At 40.9% G+C, this 23,336-nt stretch overlaps 1 protein-coding gene across 1 annotated transcript in view; it reads left to right on the top strand.

Annotated features, from left to right (window-relative positions):
* LOC145400916 (potassium channel subfamily T member 2-like) overlaps positions 1-23,336 on the top strand; it is a 222,844-nt gene that overhangs the window by 56,202 nt on the left and 143,306 nt on the right. The window contains exons 8-12 of the mRNA XM_080273274.1: positions 16,780-16,874; positions 18,358-18,541; positions 19,044-19,208; positions 21,641-21,841; positions 22,626-22,843. Coding sequence (XP_080129400.1) covers positions 16,780-16,874; positions 18,358-18,541; positions 19,044-19,208; positions 21,641-21,841; positions 22,626-22,843 — 863 coding nt within the window. The remainder of the gene's footprint in view (positions 1-16,779; positions 16,875-18,357; positions 18,542-19,043; positions 19,209-21,640; positions 21,842-22,625; positions 22,844-23,336) is intronic.

Genomic DNA, 23,336 nt, shown 5'->3' with positions numbered 1-23,336 from the left:
CACCACCACAACCACCACGACCCACAACGACCATCAGCGGGTCCGTTATATGTTTAATGAATTTATTCGCTGTGTTTTTAGTTTTCATTGGTTTTATTATAGAATGCTGTTTGGCCTTTTTTGTATTTAAAGGCTTTTTTATGTACACCCCTTCACTGCGAAATTAATGAAAGTCAGTCGATAGGACTTAAACACACACACACACAGCTCAGAGTCTGGAAACTTTGTCCATTCCAAATAAACTGAACTAAAAAGAAAACCAGCTTCAGGATTCGTTTATTTCGATGCCTAGACACATGATGCTTGAGTGGCAGAGGGAGGACAGTTTCATAGTAATTCCTTCAATCCAATGATTTTTTTTTTTTTTAATTCTTATCTCCGGACTATTTTGATCAGGTTTGTGCATTTCGAAATGGAGGAGTTAGATAAAGCTGTAATTTACACCTTACCACATGAGTCCTCCCCACAGCTGAATAAAATCGTCTGGAGGCAGGTAGAGCAAATCCATCCATAAAAGTCATCAGAACGGGTTGAAAAACTTTCATGATTTTAAAAAGGACGTCATTGCTTTGAAAGTTTAAGGAGGTCGATTCTAACCCTTTCATTACGAGAAGATTTTCCTAAGATGAATTTGAATGTTCGACGGTAGCAAGAAACCATAATTTCATCCTTCTGAAGGGGTTGATTTTTTTTTTTTTTTTTTTTATTTACTAGTACCAGGTTTCATTTTGATGGGACGAGATGGAACTGAACTAACTGGTGTGGATATATATATATTTTTTTTCCCTAAGCGGAATTATTTTTATCAGGCAAAGGGACCCACATGAATCTCTCTCTCTCTCTTACTTTGATCAAATTAGCTCACATTTTCTAAATTGGTTGACTTCTCTCACTCACGGTGCCTTCGTTAACTCACTGTGCTGTTGCTGTCTATCTTGAAAAATGCTTTCGCTCACTTGCGTTGTTGTCTTGATCTCACTCTGTCTCTGCTCCACTTAGTCTAAATTTCCGTGCCTCTCTCACAGTACTATCTTTAACTCTCTTTAATCTAGCTCTAATCTCTAGTTAGCATTATTCTCTTGACAAGCACACATATTGCATTTTAAGCTAACTCATTTGCCCGTGAAACCTGGCAGACTTTTTCTTTTTCATTCCACTTAGCGATTTATTCAGTCGCATAAGATGAGCGCCTTCATGTACAATAGTGGCACTGATATAACCAGGCGGCTAAACTGCATGGTTATACAAACGTCCCTCAACTGCTTCCCTATCCCCCTAAAGGAGCATGGTTGACTGACACGAGAAGGGGGACCATATCTAATCTAACCTCGCCTCACCTCGCCTAACCTTATACCTTACCTTACCTAACCTAACCTAACCTTACCTTACCTTACCTTACCTTACCTTACCTAACCTAACCTAACCTAACCTAACTAACCTAACCTAACCTAACCTAACCTAACTAACCTAACCTTACCTTACCTTATCTTATCTTACCTTACCTTACCTTACGTTTCAAGCGTACAGCCCATTAGGATAACGATTTCAGATGAGCATAAGACGGCAACAAAAACAACAACTAACAAAACAACAACAACGATTCATTCAGCTCTGGACTAACTCTTCCAACTGGAAGGGTTAGTCAACAAAATGTCAAATCAAACAGCTGGAGGACAAGAAAATTAGCACTGTTCGCTACTTTCATCCAAATCTGCCTCCATTACATCATGACACTAAGTGCTCGTGTTTAAAGCTTAGACCTGCTACATCGTATCAACTTTCGTTTGCTGGTGGTGTAATATATTTTGCGGTTTCAGTTTTATGATTTTTGAAATCACGTTTTTTTATATAAAGCCTATGTATTTTGAGGGTAATATGAGGCTCACCTTTGCATTTTCTGTGGGATATTTGAAGTGTAGGGGAGATGGTTACTTAGGATATCCCCCTAGCCCAGCAGTAAGCACGATTTATCCCCTCCATCCCCCTTCCCATATACAGGATGTACAGTCGGCCGCAAATGAACCTGGTTGTGTGAAGTGAAGGTCGGACTAAGATTTCCGATGTTAATGCATCACAGTCATTTTGTCATTTGAGCTAATATATGACACCTTTGTTCATTCTTGTCAGTGCCGCCAACGAACATGTGATTTTGCCAAGGTTGTCAAGTGTACCAAATGCTAGATCTCTGTTACACACTGATACTGTCCCAGGTTCATATGTGGCCAACTGTACGTTCGTGATTCGAGGTGTAGATATTACAGTTTTACGCCAAGTTATGCTGAACAACGTATAGTGACACTGGTATTTTCCTTATTAATTTTATACCTGAATTTGGGTATGGAAATTCTGCGGGAGTTAATAAAGCTCACATTCTCTAAACAAGGGGCCTAATTAAGAAAATTAATTAAGAAATGATGTGCGAGATCAAACGCACTATATGCATCAAAGGTCTGGGAGTGACAGCTTTATATGTTATTTTTCCAGCGGTTCCATGGCGCCACCAACAAAGTAACACAGTGCAGGAATAAATGAACAGAATTTTCCCATTCAACGTTCATATTATGTCGCTAAAACAATTCTTTTATCAGACCCTATAAAATATGGTTTACATTTATGGAATATCCAGTTAGAAAAAGGGAACGAACATTTTTTTCCAGCAATAATACCTTGTTAATCTCTTTGTCTCTCTGCGTGTCTGTCTCAATAGTAATTCTCTCTCTCTCTCTCTCTCTCAACCTGCAATCCGTAAAGCATATTTTACCTCGCGTTAAAAGTCTTTCACTCATGTCAACACACCATTTACGATTCTTTTCCCACAGATTTTTTTTTTTTTCACTTTTCTTGCTTTTAGTCTGGAAAAAAATGAACAGGCAAGAGGTGAAAGGTTTAAGGGATAGATGAATTAATCCCCAGGCACTTATGACTCACTCCCAGATGAATAAAATCGTCTGGAGTCAACTGGAATGAAATACTAGCAACGAAGCGACTAGGAGAGGTGCTGGTTGAATTTATGGGTGAATAACTGAATAAATAATGAAAATGAATGAGTGCGTGAAACGGTCTCATTCACCCATGCACTTATTTGCATACATACACGCAGATATGTTCAAACACATCCACACATTGACTCACACGAATGTACACACACACACACACACACACACACACACACACACACACACACACACACACACACACACACACACACACACACACACACACACAACGAGTAAAAGGGAGAGGACGAACAAACACACGGAGTTTGGCTGTTGACCTATGTTTGTTTGTTTGTGTCTACGTGTGATGGAGGGTGTGCTTTTTTCAGGAGAGGGAGCGCTGGGAGGATGTATGTGTATGTGTGTGTGTGTGTGTTTGTGTTTGTGCATGCGCGCACCAATTGTCTGCGTGAGTAGCCTGTAAGTATGTATGTGCGTGTGTAGTGGTACTTCGAAATAATTGCTATGTATCGTGTGTGCATGTGTGTGTGTGTGTGTGTGTGTGTGTGTGTGTGTGTGTGTGTGTGTGTGTGTGCGCATGTGTGTGTGTGTGTGTGTGTGTGTGTGTGTGTGAGAGAGAGAGAGAGAGAGAGAGAGAGAGAGAGAGAGAGGGAATATATGGAAATATGTGCAGATTTACATGTGTCTACATGAATACTTAGAACGACTCTTCGTGTATGCTCAGAGAGAGAGAGAGAGGGGGAGGGGAGGGAGAGAGGGAGAGTATAACAGCTTTTAATTCTCGGTAACCCCAGACGATTTTTGGTAGGTAAGGAGATACCCATCGTACTGAACCAAATAAAAAACAGCGGATATTATACCTGAATTACATTTAAATAAATCTTCAGTGTCTGGAATCAGGCCTATTCAGCCGCTAACTTAATTATGGAGCAGAACAAGCTTTCATTTTCTCACTTATAAAGGACTGTAATCCCGTTTTATGGTGCCCACATTTTATTTCGTATTTCTCTCTCTCTCTCTCTCTCTCTCTTTATATATATATATATATATATATATATATATATATATATATATATATATATATATGAGGAGCCTCTGTGGTACAGTGGTAGAGTATGCGTTTCGTACACGGGTGAACCAGGGTTCGCGCCCCGCCAGGGTTATAAACTTTGGGAGTGTTCACCCGGCCACGTACTGCATTGGCGGACACAAGGGGTGCTGTGGTTGAACCAGTGCCGTATTATGCTTGCACTCAGTCGGCTTCCTCGGGCCGATTACACTTGGTTCACAGACTACACACACATCCAAAGCCACTGCAACACTACAGTTACACTTACAAGCACTTCTCACCCTACATACAATCTCTACCAGACAGCCTAAGCCACTTTGTAGAGATACATTGGCTGTATCGTCCCGACTTCGGTCTGGGATAGGCCGTTCCTGCAGTGGCTGATGGTGATGGTATATATATATATATATATATATATATATATATATATATATATATACTGTGTATATCATCAGCAGCCATAACTAGACCACTGCTGAACAAAGGCCTCCCCCAACCTTTTCCACGAATTCCTTGACTGAGCCAATCTTTGCCACGTTTTCCCAGCAAATTTCTCTATCTCATCTCTCCATCTCCTGTCTGGCCTTTTCCTGCTACGCTTACAATCTCTTGATGTCCAGTCCATCAGCCTCTTGCTCCATCGGTTATCCCTTATTCTTGTTATATGGCCTGCCCACCTCCATTTCTGTTCTTTTATAACTTCAATAATATCTTTGACTTTAGAGTGCTCTCTCATCCAAGTTGATCTTTTCCAGTCTCTTAAAGATATTCCCAACATTGACCTTTCCATTGCCCTCTGAGAACGGATTAATTTATTTTCCATCGATTTTGTCAGTTTTCAGGGCTCACAACCATACGTCGTAACTGGAACTATACATTCGTTATATACTTTTCGTTTCATACAAACTGGCAAGCTACTTTTCATGATGTCTCTATGTTTACCGAAAGCTTTCCATCCAATTGTAATGCGTCTTTTTATTTCGCTATCATGATATTTTGTTAATTTTAGTATTTGTCCCAAGTAGTTGTACTCCTCAACTTCAAGAATTTCATTGCATATTCTGATGACGCTCTTTGGTGTGTGGATTAAACAATACTTTAGTTTTACTCCGGTTCATCTGCAGTCTTTCTGTCTTCTGTCTTTCATTCCTTCATTCTTTCCTCTTCCTTCTGCCCGTGAGTGACTCTACACTGGGTGACAAGCCAAATGGTTTCCTGTACACCAGGAAACCATTTACTACGCTGGGTGGTAACCATATAACAAAATTTTGGCGCCTGGTGTTTTAGTGGGTAATTATTGTGCTCCAATCGGATTGAGCCGGTGAAGGTTTATATCCAAGGGGTGGTTGGGGTTTATGGCTCACGTAAAGCCACTCAGGGATGAGTGAGGCTGGTCACTCTCATCTTAAATGTCAGGACCAACTGCCTAGCCCGGGGCTCCTACACTCCTTATGGGGCAACGTAGGATTGGATATATATATATATATATATATATATCCAGGGGCAGGATTCCATTGCTACCTGGCGCGTCCCCGGGAGGCGGATATGGGAAGGTCTTGTAGATATACGAGGTACCGTCTTAGACGGCGCGGACCATGGGACCCCCTATAGATACATAGGGCTCTACCGAATGTAATGAATAAGGTGGCACAAAAATTACATCTCACCAGAAACTATGTGGCAGGGAGGTGAGATTCTTTGCCACAATCCTCCCAGCCAAACATGAGTTCTGTTGCAAATGATTTGACGGGCGTTCCTGTTGGATCATCGTCTACTAAAGGTTCAACCGCACTGCCTTCTGTGCTTACGGGCAGTGTGCCACCGAAAGTGAGTAGGCACTGTGTTGGAAAATTAGACTCTTGGATATTAAATAAACTGAAATCCATGAAGATCTATGCATACTATGTAAGAAGCCTCGCAGAAGATTACAAACATGATAACCTAATGGCTGAACAGGAAAACATTAGTTGGGATATTGTAGGTTTGAGTGAGATCCACAGAAAAGAAGAAAAAGTAATTCAGCTTAAAGACAGCAACCACCTATTTTACTACAGAGGAAGGGAAAATGAAAGAGTTAGTGGTGTAGGATTTCTAATTAACAGAAATATTGCAGACAACATTGTTAAATTCAACAGTGTATCTAACAGATCAGCATTTGTTATCATTAGACTGTGCAAGAAATATACCCTGAAAATAATACAAGTGTATGCACCAACTTCTCAAAGCTCAGATGAAGAAATAGAAACATTCTATGATGACATTTCCAAGATTATGGAAGAAGAAAAGACAACATATACTATACTCATGGGAGACTTCAATGCAAAACTTGGGAAGTCGAAAAATGGAGAAGCATGTATGGGAAAACTTGGAGTGGGAGAAAGGAATGAAAGAGGAGCAATGCTCGTAAATTTGCTGAAATGTTTAACATAAGAATAATGAACACTTTCTTCCACAAAAGAACTGGGAGAAAGTGGACATGGAGAAGCCCAAATGGAGAAACAAAGAATGAAATCGACGTCATTATAGCAGATAAGAATAACACGATCACAAATGTCACAGTTATCAATAAAGTAAATAAAGGCAGTGATCCCAGAATGGTGGGATGCACAGCCAGATTCAGTTTCAGAAGTGAAAGAAAGAAGATGATTAAAGATAAAAAGATATGCCCCGAAAAAGTAAACGAACACAAAGCAGCCTTTCAGTTGGAAATAAGGAACAGATTTCAGGCTCTAAGTAATGCTGAGTGTGACATTGATGAGCTGAATGACAGACTAACAAAAGTGCTAAGAGAATCGGCGAAGGTAGTAGGAAAACCTAATGCAACCAAAGCCAAAAAAATATTCAGAAAAGACATTCGAGCTTATGAAAAAACGAAATGAAATGAAAGTAAAAACAAAGAAAGACGAAATAGAACAAGCGGAATTAAATAAGCTTATCAACAAAAGACAAAGAGAAGAAAAAAGAAAGAGAAACATGGATCAGATCAAAGAAACCATCAAAAATGGAAAAAGTCTGAAACAGGTCCGAAGTAAAATGGCACTAGGAAAGCAACAAATGACATCACTGAAAGAAGAAAACGGTGAAATCATTAAATGCCGAGATAAGATGGTGAAGAGAGTTCAAGAATTTTACAAAGAACTGTATGCATCAAAGACAGTAGTATCAATAGCTAACTTTTGAGTTGACAAAAGTGAAATACCTGAGGTAACACCAGACGAAGTAAATATTTCTCTTAAAAATATGTAAAGAGGGAAGGCTCCGGGAGAAGATGGAATAGTAACAGATTTACTGTTGGATGCAGGAGTAGAAGTACAAAATAGGCTTGCTCACTTATTTACCCGCTATATCAAACAGAAGAAAATTCCCAAAACATGGTTTAATGCAATAGTTATTTTACTCTATAAAAAAGGTGACTCAAAAGATCTTAGTAACTATCGACCCATTAGCGTATTATCAGTCATTTACAAACTCTTCACTAAAGTACTTACGAACAGAATAACAACAAATTTGGAGGAGAACCAACCTCGTGAACAGGCAGGATTCCGAAGCGGGTATTCAACCACCGATCATCCACATACTATGAATCAGGTAATTGAGAAAACTACAGAAAATAATAAACCACTGTGCTTAGGTTTTGTTGATTACGAAAAGGCTTTTCATTCAGTGGAGCACATAGCGATTAAAAATTCACTGCGAGTACAAGGAGTGAATGAGAACATTGTAAAACTGCTCGAAAACATACCTAAAAAGGGAATTGCTACAGTTAAATTACATAAGGACTCGGAAAAAATTGAGATTGAGAAGGGCGTGCGTCAGGGAGATACAGTTTCACCAAAATTATTTACAGCATGCCTAGAAAGTATTTTCAGAAAGCTAGACTGGGAAAATAAAGGAATGAACATAGATGGAGAAAAGCTAAACCATTTAAGATTTGCAGATGACACTGTTCTAATCTCAGAAACAGCGGAGGCATTGCAAGAAATGTTAAATGACCTGAACGAGGAAAGAATGAAGGAAAGACAAAAGAACATGGAAGGAAAGAAGGATGGAGGAGAGGACAGGGCAGACATCCGAGAGCAGCACTACATTGAGTGAGTGGATGGTGAGCGCCCCCACCTGCCACAATATCTATCTATCTATCTATCTATCTACATATATATAATTGTCGATCTGTATACCCATGCTTATCTGTTTATAATGTACGGTATATTTATTTAGCCACTCAGTAGATCATTATCTATCTGTCAGATAGTCAATCAGTTTATCTATCTATCCATATCAACTTCATTTTTTCCTTCCCTGTTTTCCCTTTTTCTTTTCTTAACTTCCTTCCTTCATTTCGCTCATCCTTTCTCTTCTTATTTTCCAACCTTCTCTTTTCCTTTCCCCTCTTTTCCTTCACAGATCTACACGGCAAGAACTTTTTCATCACTCCTCTCTCTCTCTCTCTCTCTCTCTCTCTCTCTCTCTCTATATATATATATATATATATATATATATATATATATATATATATATATATATATATATATTTGTGGTCGGTGGGGGCGCTCACCATCCACTCACTCGATGCAGTGTTGCTCTCGGGTATCTACCCTTTCCTCTCCTCCATCCTTCTTTCCTTCCATTCTCTTCTTTCTTTCTCTCCTTCATTCTTTCCTCGTCCTTCTGCCTACAGGTGACTTTACACTCCCTCTTCTGTCTTTCTTTCCTTCATTCTTTCCTCTTCCTTCAGCCTGTAGGTGACTCTACACTGAGTGACAAGTCAAATGGTTTCCTGTACACCAGGAAACCATTTACTACGCTGGGTGGTAACCATATAACCAAATTATGGCGCCTGGTGGTTTAGTGGGTAATTACGGCGCTCCAGTCGAATTTAGCCGGTGAAGGTTTATATCCAAGGGATGGTTGGGGTTTATTGCTCACGTACTGCCACTCAGGGATGAGTGAGGCTGGTCACTCTCATCTTAAATGTCAGGACCAACACTCATAGCCCCGGGCTTCTACGCTCCTCACGGGGCAAAATAGGATTGGATGATGGATGGATGGATATATATATATATATATATATATATATATATATATACACATATATATATATATATATATATATATATATATATATATATATATATATATATACAGAGAGAGAGAGAGAGAGAGAGAGAGAGAGAGTGCTTGAGAAGTTTTGTGTATGTGGGAGGGAGGGGACAGACCTAGAGCTTTTCTTAATGTCACGTTCACCTATCTCTTCCCTTCCCGCCGTACCTCTCTTCTCTCCTCTTCTTCCTATTCTTCGTTCCCACCCCTTCTCTCTCTAGTTCTTTTCATTCCTTCTGCCCTCCTTCCCTCATTTCCTTCACTTCCCCATTTTTCCTTTTTTTCTCCTTCCTTTTCCTCCCCTTTCTTCTCCCTTTCGTGAGAACCGGAGACCATGAGAACCTGAGTGGCACCATGTGAGCAATGGACCCCAAGCACCCTTTGGATGTAAACCCTTGCACACCCCATGCAGTTGGAGCGCCGTAACCCACTAGGCCATCATGCGTCATTTGGTTATATGGTTACCACTCAGCGTTGACTGCTTCCTGGGTTATAGTAGACCATTTGGCTTATCAATCACTTGAGTCACATGAAGGCAGCACTGTATCAAGTGAATGGGTGGTGGGTATTTCGAAATCGTCAGTCCCATCTATAATGTGTTTATCCATGTCAGAGCAATATGTGAGAGAGAGAGAGAGAGAGAGGGGGGGGGGATTGGTATGGGAGGGGAAGTGCACGTTTTTCCAGCATTACGAGAGGGAAGAAGTTTGTGATGAGATTGAGGCTGTGAAGCAAAGGAGAGGTGGAGAAGTTGCCAAAGTCACACATTCTGGAGAAATGGAGGAAAAGTAGGAATGTTTGGAGGTAGGGGCTGGTTAGGATTTGTTTTGGATTTTTTTTTCCCCCTGATGAATTCCCCCCCCCGTCTCTCTCTCTCTCTCTCTCTCTCTCTCTCTCTCTCTCTCTCTCTCTCTCTCTCTCTCTCTCTCTCTCCCCCTCCCTCCCTCCCTCCCTCCCTCCCTCCCTCCCTCCCTCCCTCCCCCCCCAAAGGTTACAGTATCGATCCCCTACGTCTCGGTACCTATTCACATGAATGGTTTTGAATTCACTCGTATGGCTTTGGGTTCATAAGGCTTTGGATTGAGCAGTAATGCTTTGAACTCACTCCTAATGCTTTGAATTCACTAGTAAGGCGTGGAATTCAGTCATGCGTCAGAGACAGATAAAATAATCTTCATTAACCTCTTCGCAACTACATGTCATATGTTTCATGAAAAATTATCGCACAGAAAAAAATATTGGATTATATATATATATATATATATATAAAACTTGGCCTAGATTTTCGTCCTTTTCCAGATTATTGCACGTTGCTAAGTAGGTGAATATGACAGTACTGTGGCTGCATCCTTTTCATTGCACTTTTTTCTGACGAGAGAGAGAGAGAGAGGGGGGGGGAGTCCTTTCAGCATTTCGTGAGCATTCCTACTTTTTTTTATTTTTAGCCTATTGGTCCCTTGCTTCGATCCTCCTCCTCCCTGGGTATTACCCATAACTCCCTGGCTTTCCCCATTGGCTCATCTCCCCAGTTTCTTTATATAAAAATAGAATGTATAAAAATAGCAGGTGTACTTTTATATAGCCCACCTACACGTTATTTATAGCCAAGCGTATTTTTAGACAGATCTATACATAACTTAGAATGACCATGTTTAGAGGGCCATGCTAAAAATGTCATTGTGTGTGTGTGTGTGTGTGTGTGTGTGTGTGTGTGTGTGTGAGAGAGAGAGAGAGAGAGAGAGAGTTGTAGACTACCACCATTGAGGAAACCCATTTTCTTCGTTCAACACTTTAAAATGTGAAAGGTTTCGGAAAATGTAACGCCGATAATGTTGTCAGTGATATCTTTATGCTTAACAGGTTTCATGCGAGCTATAATTATGGGAAGATTTGATAGAGTAGCTTAAAAATAGCTTCTTTTATTACGTGATTAAGAACAGCGTTGGCATGATTACTGGTACCATGTAAGCTTCGTGACTACCTAGGCCATAAATAATAGATTGCTGTTTTAACAAGGGTGTTCCACTTTGTACTAACTTTTAATACTCCATCTTAAATTCCCTGCCGTCATAATTTGATAACAAGAACTCTGTTTTTGAACTCTATTTTTAGGTAATACATCGGTCGTTCTCTTAAGCTACTGACTCTGAAGTGGCTTTGGTTCAGTTTATGTCGTAGAAGCTATTTTTGGTGACATTTTATTTTTGTGTCATAATCGGGAATCATTTATTATTATTATTATTATTGTTGTTGTTGTTGTTGTTGTTATTATTTATTATTATTATTCTCTTTCACCGAATTTGGGGAGTCCTTTCATTGATTTTCCGTGGCAGATACTTCGTTAAATGAGTTAACCTCTCCACCTCATCCTACATAACCCAACCGTAATTTGAGGCAACTGAGCTCCACCTAAACCAACCTAACTCAACCCCAGTCCAGTCTAACTCACCTCGTAATCTGCTTGAACCAGCCTAACTCAACCTAATCCAACCCAACTCAACGGATCCCAATCCATGAAACCTGAGCCAGAAAAAAAAATAAATCATCTGGTTATGAGCCAAATTCTCTGTATATTTTTATTTATTTACTTTTTATTAATTTTTAGTTATTTTTGTGAGTCGTAAAATTCGTAAAGGAAGTTCTTTTAAGACGAGTGTGGAATGTCATGGTCTTTTAAACCATCGACTGACATCTGGGAGGGTGAATCCGGGTACTCAGTTGTGAATCTCTCATCTATCTAGCTATAGCCCGACGCCCTAATCCCGCAAAGGGTAGCCGCAGACAAAACGCCTCCAAGGTGCTCTGTCACCCACCATTTGACTGCCCTCCCCCCAGCTCACTCCCCCCTTCCTCATATACTTCTTAACTCCATCCCTCCACCTCATCCTCGGTCTCCCTCTCCCTCTCCCTCTCTCCACTTCACCTACATACACCCTCTAGTCTTTCATAAACCCCGTAGACCGCAGGCTGAATTTGTCCTTTTCCTGCAGTCCACTATACTCCTTTCGGGGGATAAGGAGGGAGTTGAGGGACGATTATATATCTGGACAAAGCAGCCGCCATAATTATATCGGCGCCACCGCGTGAAGGCACCCCTCTTCGTTGATTATACACCTTTGACTCAGACTTGGAATAGAGTCACCAACTGTCCTTACTAAATGGTGGGTGATAGCAGTAGATGGACACCTGAATATTGTGCTTGTCACGAAAACGTGCTGTGGAAAGGATGTAGAGCCGTAGCATTGTCATTATCTGCCAGTCAACTGCACAAGGACGAAAATTTGGGCTTTGTTGTTATTGAGTGGTTAAAGGGGGCGAGAAATATTGAGTAGGTAGATTTAGAGGTATTTTAGGTGGACCCCGGGGTGGATTGATGATTAATAGGTCGGATGACGATATTTTAGGGGGATTAAAGTTAAGGTGAATTGAAGTTGTTTTAGGTGAATTTTAGGTTATTTGAGGTATTTGTAGTATATTAGATGGATTTAAGGTCGTTTGAGAGGGGTTAAAGGTATTTTGCTGGATTTAAGGTTGCTTGAGGTAGTTGTACATTGTTCTTGGGTATGTAAATAGTCTCAGGTGGACCTGAGTTTACTTAAGGTTGGTTTAAGGGAATTTTAAGTGGATTTGTTTTAGTTGGAGTTAAGGTTTTTCTATTTCATTTTTTACGTGGTTTTAAATTGTGGAAAATGGATGTAAATTTGTTTTATTTGATTTCAGAGACACCTAGAATTTAGTTGCATTAGTTGTGTAGTCGTTCTGTGGGAAACTTAGGTGGTGGCTGAAGTGTTTTAGGTGATTTAAGGATATTTTAGGGTGTAATTTAGAGTGTTAGGTGCCTGTCTTCTACCCAGCTCCAAACCATTCCTCCCAATTTCCATCTTCACCCAGTTTCAACATTTCCTCCCCAGTTTACCTCCCTTCCACCCAGTTTCAGTCTGTCCTCCCCAGTTTAGTTGCCGTCTACTTAATTTGTCTCTCTCACCCAATTTCACCCCATTCCACACGCAGTTTGCCTCTCTTCCACCCAGTTTGAACCTGTTCCACCCAGTCTTTCTCTCTCCCACCCAGTTTCAACCTCTTCCATCCAGTCTGCCTCCCTCCCATTTTATTTCGGTCTCTTTGCCCAATTTTACTCTCCCACCCATTTCGCTCCCCCACCCAATTTCATCCTATTTCACCTAGATTGCCTCACTCCTGTCCAATATCAACCTTTTCCACCCAGTCTGCCTCTATCCTACCCAATTTCGACGTATTTCACCTGATTTCCTTTCTTCCTTGCACCCCCTACTGAGGTAATCCCCTTCACCTTAATGATCTGGGAGAGGTTATGAGAGAGAGAGAGAGAGAGAGAGAGAGAGAGAGAGAGAGAGAGGCTGGAGATAACACCAAACACCTTCTTATGCCACCACCTGGGTGCTAATACAAGACCGTCATGGTATGCACAGACCATCGTGGTGGTATTCGCTGGGGTGTTTTTATGGCTTGTGGATTGTGTTGGTTTATGGAATTCAACACCGTAAACCGCTATTTAACGATCAGTAGCCCACTCCACTACCACTTTGTGTGTGTGTGTGTGTGTGTGTGTGTGTGTGTGTGTGTGTGTGTGTGAAGTTTTTGCGCATATATGAAAGTCCATAAAATAGATATAGGCTACCTACATCTGTGTGTGTGTGTGTGTGTGTGTGTGTGTGTGTGTGTGTGTGTGTGTGTGTGTGTGTGAGTTGTTGCGCATATATGAAAGTCCAAATAATGGATATACCTACATCTGTGTGTGTGTGTGTGTGTGTGTGTGTGTGTGTGTGTGTGTGTGTGTGTGTGTGTGCGTGCGTGTGTGTGTGTGTGTGCGTGTGCGCGCGCGCACATCCATGTGCGGTATAATATTGTGTAACGTATCTTTGAAGGTATGATTTACTTGCTGTATTTGTGGATACATCTGTGTGTGTATTTTTGTGTATGTTTATGTATGTATTATGCACACTTGATATTCTCTCAAGTTACTGTTCATACCCTAATTAACTTGTGAAGTTAATGGGGGAGTGGCGAAGAAGGAAGGAAGGAAGTTAGGAAGGAGGAGATTGAGGAAGGAAAGAAGGAAGAAGAGAGGAAGGGGTAAGGAAGGGAGGAAAGAGAAAGAGAAAAGGAGGAAGGAAGGGAACGATAAAAGCTGAAAGTGAGGAAAGAATAAAAAAAGGTAGGGCATAATAGGGATGGGAAAGTAAGAAACGTAAAATAGAAACGAAGGGAAGTAGCACGGTAAACGAAGAACCAGGAAAGAAGGTGAAGGAGGAAAGAGGATGACCAGAAGGAAAAGAAAAGACGTGTATGTGCGTGTGTGTGTGTGTGTGTGTGTGTGTGTGTGTGTGTGTGTGAGAGAGAGAGAGAGGGGGGGGGACAGACAGACTGACAGACAGACAGAGACAGACAGACAAAGACAGAAGCATGAGAAAAAGAGACAAAAGAGAGAACGGAAAGAAAGAGAGTAAGAAAACAGAGAAAGAAAATAAATAAACCAGGCAAACAAAACAAAGATGAGTAAAAAACAGTTACCTATTGAATGACCCCCATTACAGAGAGAGAGAGAGAAAGAGAGAGAGAGAGAGAGAGACGGACAAGAGGAGAGACAAGGGAGGAGGGAAAAGGAATGAGGAGAGGTAGAAGGAGGGATGGAGGGGAAAGGAGAGGGGAAGAGGGAGAGAGAGGGGGGGAGAAAATGAGAAAGAATATTGGCTCACACTCCTTGCATTCATATTGGCAATAACCTGCTATTTATTTCGCCACACTCGAATGTCCTAGTGTTTATTAGATTGACCAGTGGTTCCTAGTATTACACTTACCCCCCCCCCTCTCTCTCTCTCTCTCTCGTCTAATTCCACTCAGTTCCGACCATTGTTTATTTTAAATCAATTTTTTTTTTTTTTCGATTTTAGCAACAATTTTGTCCCTTATTACTCCTTTCTAGCCCAATTTCTGCCATTTTAACCCCGTGCTATCTCTTCCCGCCCATTTTTAGCTCAGTTCAGGCTGTTCCATCCCTATTTCAATCCATTTTCAAAGTTTTCAAGCCTGATATTAGTCCTTTCCACCTTCTTCCAACCGAATAGAATGTCTCCTCTTTCCTTTCTGTCTGAAGTCTCCTTTCTCGTCCTTTTTCGAGTCATTTTCGTTCCTATTTCGTATTCCCCCTTCCATTTTCACCTCATTTTTCCCCTGTTCGTTTATTTTCATGTCCATTTTTCGTTATTCCTCTTTAGTTTACCCAATTTTACCCATTCCTCTTTCCAAATCCAGTCCAGTACGACTCAGCGCTTCCAGAAATATGATATAGTTCGCAGTATTTGGTCCAGTCTAGTTCTGAGTGGCATATTGACAGCTCGGTGGGGTCGGTTACTCTCCGTTATTATCCTTTGGCCATGTTTTCTGGGAATACTACAATATAGAATTTTCATTATTTGTCTAAAGTATTTTTGTAGGGATTTATAATTACCTGGATTAATGATGCTTTCTTGAATTAATTTTTTAAAGTCTTTCTTTTTTTCAGAGTGAATGAGGACAAATATTAAACTGTCTAAAACCGATGATGTTTCCTGGAATTAAAAGGGTAGTAAGAAGCAGGAGAGGTAGATCAAGGACGAAGTGAAGAACAGAATATGTGTAAGAGAGTGCTATGTCATGTAAGAAAAGAAATTGTCTGAGTAATTGTAAAGTTTTTCAAGTTATCGTTGTATGATTCATTTGTCTCTGATGGAGGGTTGGAGGCAAGAAGGGGATGAATGAAGGAGCTAAGTTGAAGCAATGGCAGCCTGATGGCGGACAGTAGGTTGACATACAGGTGATTCGTTTGCGACCACCCCTTCCGGGATTACAGCATCTGGCTTAGATAGATAGGTAGATGGGTAGATAGGTATGTAGGTAGATTGAGAGAGAGAGAGAGAGAGAGAGAGAGAGATTTCCGGGTGATTGCAAGAAGCAGAGATATATAAAATAGTAAAAGGACGATTATGTGGGCGAAGTTAAGATGAATGAACTATAGTAACTGCCAAAAGTCTTACACATTAAACTTCTTCACTGCGACGAAGTAATTTTATTTAGTTCTTGGTACTATGGTTGTTTTATCTTGACCCGATTTTTTTTTTTTTTTTTCATCGCGTTTCACGTCGTTCAGTCGAAGGAGAAGACAGTGCTACGTCTCTTCATCCCTTCCATAGCATTTCTTCGTGACTTGCATAATCTAGTGTTAATCTGTTGTTATTGCACGGCATTCAAAATGAAGACATAGGAATTTTAGGCCAAATTAGAGTACAAAGAGAGTACCAGACGATTTCTCACAAGAGATACTTTCAGACAGGAACGGGTAAATATCGCCTTCATGAACCCCTTCTCTGCGTGTACTATAGGTCCCTCTCAAAAAGAATAAAAATGTTCGTACGTGGCAAGATTAATCCAACAGAAGATCGTTTTGCTCATGGGGCTAAAAAAGAGAAAAAATACTAATTTCTGCGGGATTTTGACTAACATAACAAAATAAATCATAAAAAAGGTGTCAAACCCTCACATTTGGGAGCATTACGTGGTTTAGAAAAAAAATCAGTCTCTAAGGAACCCAAATCGATGGGCGTGGATTTTCATAAACTCCCATATACTCCCTCGCAGAACGACTTACACCGGGCGATGCAGCGGTCACAGTCAGCCCTGAGTCAGCAGCTGATGATATTGGCAGCAACCTTCATGTGTCTTGTGTTTACCAGGTGAGTAATATTGCCTTAATTGAAGTAAGTTTTTTTTTTTTCCCCTATATTATGTTCAGCGAGTTGGGTTGGGCTCAGGTTGGGTTGGGTTGGGTTAGGTAATGTTAGGTTAGGTTTGGCTAGGTTAGGCTCAATTATGGTTTTTTTGGTTTGCTTGGGCTGAGTTTGGGTTGGTTAGTTTGAGCTGAGTTGGGTTATATATTACGTTAATATGGGTGACACTGAAATGGATTGGGTTAAGTAAGACTAGGTCAGGTCAGGTTAAGTGTAATTAGGGTAGGAATTTTTTTTTTATAGAACAGAGGGAGGAAAAACAAAATGAATAAAAAAAATAATCCATACACCAGATTATTGGTGTCCTCGTTTCATTAAAAAAATCTGTAACAGTTGGACTTGACCGTAGGTTGAAGTTTGGGGGGAAACCACTCTGGGGAAGCGAGTTCCAAAGAGATGCAGTTTGGGGAATAAAAGATTTCTGATAGGTGGAAGTTCTGCAATATGGCAGTGTGACATTCTAGTCATGAGCACTACCAGAGCTCGTGTAGCACAGGGGAAGACATGGAAAGGTGGCACAATGGATGCAACTTCGTCTGAGCATTTGCCATAAAAGTATCTAAAATAATGCAAGGGAGGCAACATTCCTTCTTACTTGTAGGGGAGGTAGTTCATTTGTGATAGCAGGGTTATTAATAATTCTAACAGCTTTGTTCTGAATTTTGTCTAGTTGTTTTCGTGCAGTTTCTCCTCATCCATTCCACAAGGGTGAGCAATATTCCAGCTGAGAGCGCACATGACGTATAAACTACAGGTAACTGCTCGTCAGTGAAGAAGCTACGAACTCTGTACAATAAACCAAGTTTCTTTTAGGTGGTTTTAGCAAGTAATCTGACAGGAGAGGTCCAGCTGAGGGCATTGTTAAGTGAAGCACCGAGAATTTCAGTACTTTTGGAGATGGAAATAATAGTAGCATTGAAGACGAGATAGGCAAGACCAAACTGTATTTTAAGTTAACATACAGCATATAGTAGCCTGTCTATAAATTCAGCTCATCCACCACCAAAGCCAGCTTTCTAAACCACTAAAGTCAGAGTACTGTATGCATTTTATCGGTTTATTCTTGGCTCTTCCTGGCAGTTTTTCAGGTTTGGAAAGTTATTTATTATTATTATTTTTTTTTTTTTTTTTTTTTTTTTGAGGAAGTACTAACAGCCTTCATTAGCCCCTGCTACACAAGAAATTTTTTTTGCAAAATTGAACAAAGTCATGTGGTAGCAGCAACAATAAACTAACAACAGACACCACCACAACAGGTAACGTGTGGAGTAATGTTGCTCTCCCTGGCCCTTGATTGGCTGGTTGACATGCAGGTTAATTACGAGGAGTTACCTGTAGTTGGGTGCTTGAATATTAATGATGAGAGTATTGCGAGGGTAATTTTTTTTTTTTCTCTCTCTCTCTCTCTCTCCCCCCCCCCCCCTTGTAGCGTGTGTGGGATCCAGCACTTTCAACGGGCTGGACATCGCCACCTCAACCTGTTCCAAGCCGTGTACTACGTCATCGTCACCTTCAGTACGGTCGGGTATGGCGATTTCGTGCCGGATATTTGGCCTTCACAGCTGTTTATGGTCATCATGATCTGTGTCGCGCTCATCGTACTGCCCACACAGGTATTGAGGCGCAGAGATGTTTTAGTAATGTTTAAGTATTTATTTATTTTTTTTTTTTAGTGAGGGTTTGTTGGCATGTTATGGTGTTTGTATTAGTTACTGCCTTGTGTTTTGGTAACGTATATTTTGTGTATAAGTTGTATGACCGATTAAATGCCCCGCGTGTTTTTGTAAGGTTTGTTTGATATTAGTGTGTTTTCATTTATTATTTGTTTTATTGGTGTTTGGTTTTGTTAATATAATTAGCCGTCATAGTTGTTTATGGTCATCATGATTCTGCGTAGCTGTTAAGTAAAATGCAGGTGGAGTACATACATGGCCTTCATTAATCCTGCATAGGGCCTCCTGAAGGTTGCAAAAGGCTCTGCGTAGAAACATTATGGTAGATACAGATATGTTGAAATGAGAGGGAGAGAGAGAGAGAGAGAGAGAGAGAGAGAGAGAGAATTGACCTGAGAGGTGTGCAGACTCAAAGAATTTAATTTTAAGTGCTTATGTACAGTTTGAGCAGTTGGCGTTCACCTGGATGGAACGCAAGAAACTTGGCGGGACGTATTCTGCTCACCGGGCGCAGAGTGAAAGGCATGTGGTGGTCTGCTCCACAAACCTACAGGCAGACACCATCATGGACTTCCTTAATGAGTTCTATGCCCATCCCCACCTACAGGTTAGTAGCATAGATCTGTGCAGTGGCCATTTGATGTCTATCTGTTTATCAGTATCTGTCTATCTATGTCAGTCTATGTCTTTGTCACCAGACGCCAGAGGGGATGGCCACGAAGCTCGCCACCACGTCATCCTGTCCTTCACCATCAGGCAACTGTCTCATCACCCCCATGTCACCCTTATTCATACACCTCTCTACACGGTCCCTCCGTCTCATTCTTGGTCTCCCACTTCCCCTCTCTGTCCCTGCACTTCATTCACAAACACTGTCATAATCAGTGTTTCACTCACATTTCGTTCCACACGGCCAAACTATCTCATTGTGGTCCAGCACATACACATCATCACCGTAACAATCCTGAATTTCATAATTTTTCGTCTCCATATAATTCCACATTCCCTTTTCAGATAACCAATTTCTAGTTCTGTTGTTGAACCTTTACTTATGACAGTAGACTTAGTGATATCATTTCATCCAGTACCACTTAACCTAGTCACTTTCCTCTGGTGGTTAATATTTCAGCGGGAGACTAGTTATGTTTCCCTCCCCATAGATGATTCCCTTTGTCATGGTGCATCAGGGAGGGAAGTGACCGACATGTTCTGCGAAACTGAGACAGTGGAGTAGTTGGTGAACTTTTGTCCCTGAGTATTTTTTTTTTTTTTTTTGAAGCAAACGCAGTGAAATTATAGGTGAACTTTTACTGGTGACAATGGATTACTTTTCTCTCTGAAGTAGTCGTATATAACAAGAGATGGATTTTTGCTTGTCATAATGGAAAAATTTTCTCTTTAGCAGACGTAATTGAACAGAAGGCGAACTTTTGCTCGACAGTAGGTAACTTTTTTTTCTCTAATGTAGACCTACTGAAACTGGATAATAAATTTGGGGGGTGATGGTGTATTGTTATTGCATGTGTCAGGATTTCTAAGAATTTTTGCTGGTGATAGTGAATTGTTATCAGGATTGCCAGTGTGGTTTGTCACTATGGTCTGTCTATTTTATGAAGAGCGTTTGGGCTTTGTCCCTCTTGGGGAGTCCCCGTCCCTCAATGTTGCCATACTTTGTACTGGGCCACTTAATCGGATTAGAATAAAGGCGCTAATGACAACTCTCCCTCCCAGCACACCACACTCCTCTCTCTCTCTCTCTCTCTCTCTCTCTCTCTCTGCATACAGAAATTACATTTTTATAGATTTATTTCTATAAAAAGTCTATACACTTTTATGAATTATTAGAGTTTGAGGAAAAGCCTCCAGACTGTCTGCCTTGTTGCGCTCTTATTCATTCCCTTTCTCCATGACCCTTCCCCCTACTTTCTGTTTCTGTCTCTCTCTCTCTCTCTCTCTCTCTCTCTCTCTCTCTCACATTGTTTTTTATTATGACTGTGATCTCCTTAAAGTGTGATGTTTATTTGTGGTTTATAACAGCTTTTGAGGGAACAATTATAGGTCCTCTGTTTGCCTTGTCTTCTAAAAAATACTTATTTACATTGTAAAATTCTTTTTCTCTACTGTGGAGCAAACGAGAGCGAGTAGCGGAGTATGAGCATCCATCTCAGGTGGCGGCCAGAGTGGAAATGACCTGGATTAACACGGTCACTCCACCCTTACAAGCGTGGCCACGTTGGAAAGCACGCTGCCAAGTGATGTGGTATTTATAAAAACTAATTGTTATTAAAAGAAAAAAAAAGAGGCATTTATAACACTATATAGCCTTATTAAAGAATTAAATATATATATACTGTAAATAAACTTTATTTAGAAGTAGTAAATAGCTGACATGAGATAGAGAGATGTACACGTTTGGCAGAGAGGCGACCTAGGAAATTCCCAAGAGGGACAACGCCCAAACGCTCTTCATAAAATAGACGGACCATAGATATGGCGATTTCAAGTCGCTCAGCTACTTTTTCTACCTTTTAGCTGCTTAGCGAAATTTCAGCTACTATATTTCTTTTGGCGATTTTTGGATCAAATCAATGTAAGAACAAGTAATATGTAAACACCAGTTAAAGAATAAATAAATAAAATGGGAAGACGTCATCCACAGTGATCGTTCGTGTGCCATGACGTACTCGAATTGTGCTTTATCTCTCACCTTGACTGTCCTGTCCTGGAACTTTGCCATTTTTATTTAAGCGCTTTCAAAGTAAGTGCTGATGCTCATTGAAGTATTATATATTCGTAAAATTTACATCGCACCGCTTTTTCCTCACATGTTATTCTGATACCCTGTAATCATTCACTCAGCCTATGCGGGTCACTTGCAGTGTTTTCATTGTTAACTTTATTGTAGTCTTTATATCAACAATTTTGCGACCTTGAGAGACTGATCTAGTGACTCAGTTTGCATGAATTGGCAACCTGCTTGTTACTGTGTCGGGATATACCACAATTTTTTGCTGATGATAGTGTATTGTTATGTGTCAGGATTACTATGTAGTGCTACTGTCGCCGATGGAGCTGGATCCCACGATGAAGATGATCCTGCAAGTGCCGATGTGGGCGCAACGAGTCATATACATCCAGGGGTCGTGTCTCAAGGACGGGGACCTTTCGCGGGCCAGGATGAGTGAGGCTGAGGCTTGTTTTATCCTAGCAGCCAGGCAGTATGCAGACAAGACTGCCGCAGTGAGTTTACACACGCACAGTTTTTTTTTTTTTTTTCTATGGTTAATGAAATGCTGACCATATCTGACGAGAAATTTTCTAGCATTTTAATATAAGTATGAAAAATGGATGTAAGCAAAGCAGAAAATGAGGTGGCTGTTTAGCTGTGATTTTATTTTCCTTCCTTCATTTTTGGCAAGGTCTTAAGTTGACCGTGTATTCTCTCTCTCTCTCTCTCTCTCTCTCTCTCTCTCTCTCTCTCTCTCTCCCTACAGACTTTCCTTCTTTCATCATTTTTGGCAAGGTCTTGAGTTGACCATGCATTCTCTCTCTCTCTCTCTCTCTCTCTCTCTCTCTCTCTCTCTCTCCATAGACTTTCCTTCTTTCATTTTTGGCAAGGTCTTGAGTTGACCATGCATTCTCTCTCTCTCTCTCTCTCTCTCTCTCTCTCTCTCTCCCTCTGTCAGTAACATCAGTACTGGGTGTCATGCAGCTTCAGCACCACCTATGTGCCAATGACAAGTATTATGGCTAGGATTTTAAAAGCTGTATTGCCAGCCTTTACCCAGCAGTGATTGTGATGGGCAAGTTTTTTTTTTTTTTCTATGCCCTTACTGATGATAACCCTTACCTGGGGTTGATCATGATGATGATGATGGTTCAGTTCTTCTTACATACTTGCTCAGTGTTGTATTCTGTGGAAAGATTGGAACTTAGCTTTAATAGAATACTTACCCTAATGCCCCTCATGTAGTCAACAAGCACAGAGGTAAGTTAGTTAACCCTTCTTATTCTTTACCTGCAGGACGAGCACACAATCTTACGGTCATGGGCGGTCAAGGACTTTGCACCTAATGTGGCTCAGTATGTACAGATCTTCCGTGCAGAGAACAAACTGCACGTGAAGTTTGCAGAGCACGTGATATGTGAGGATGAACTCAAGTATGCCTTGCTGGCCAACAACTGTATGAGCCCAGGCATATCCACACTGGTTACTCTGCTGCTACACACTTCTAGAGGACAGTGAGTATGGTACAGTGTTTTGTTTTTCTCACTGTCTATGACCTCCACAGCTGGCCAGCAACTGTGAGTCCAGGCACATCTACACAGATTACTTTTCTGCTACATACATAGAAAGGACGGTCAGTATGATACTGTGTTTTGTCTTTCCCACTGCCTTTGACCTCCACTGCTAGCCAACAGCTGTATGAATCCAGGCTCTGGTTACTTTGCTACAACACGGTTACTTTGCTACTACACACTTCAGGAGGACAGTGAGTATACTGTACACTACTTTCTTCATGTGTTATTAGCCCAAGAAACCATTTACAGTGCTGGGTTGTGCCGGTAATCTTATAACTAGATAGATGGTTGGTAGTCCAGTGGATAAAGGTTCTCCAACCCGATGTGGCTAGTAAGGTTTACATTCTGAGGAGTGGTTGGGATTTATTACTCATATACTGCCACTCAGGGTCAGGTGACTGGACACTCACCTAAATGGTTGGGACAAGTTGAC

This window comes from Coenobita brevimanus, chromosome 54 (assembly GCF_032717465.1).
Source record: "Coenobita brevimanus isolate Jiangsu-jjx chromosome 54, ASM3271746v2, whole genome shotgun sequence".
In the NCBI taxonomy this organism is placed as follows: Eukaryota; Metazoa; Arthropoda; class Malacostraca; order Decapoda; family Coenobitidae; genus Coenobita; species Coenobita brevimanus.
The sequence above is the reverse complement of the archived record's forward strand: the minus strand, read 5'-3'. Positions and strand labels throughout refer to the sequence as shown.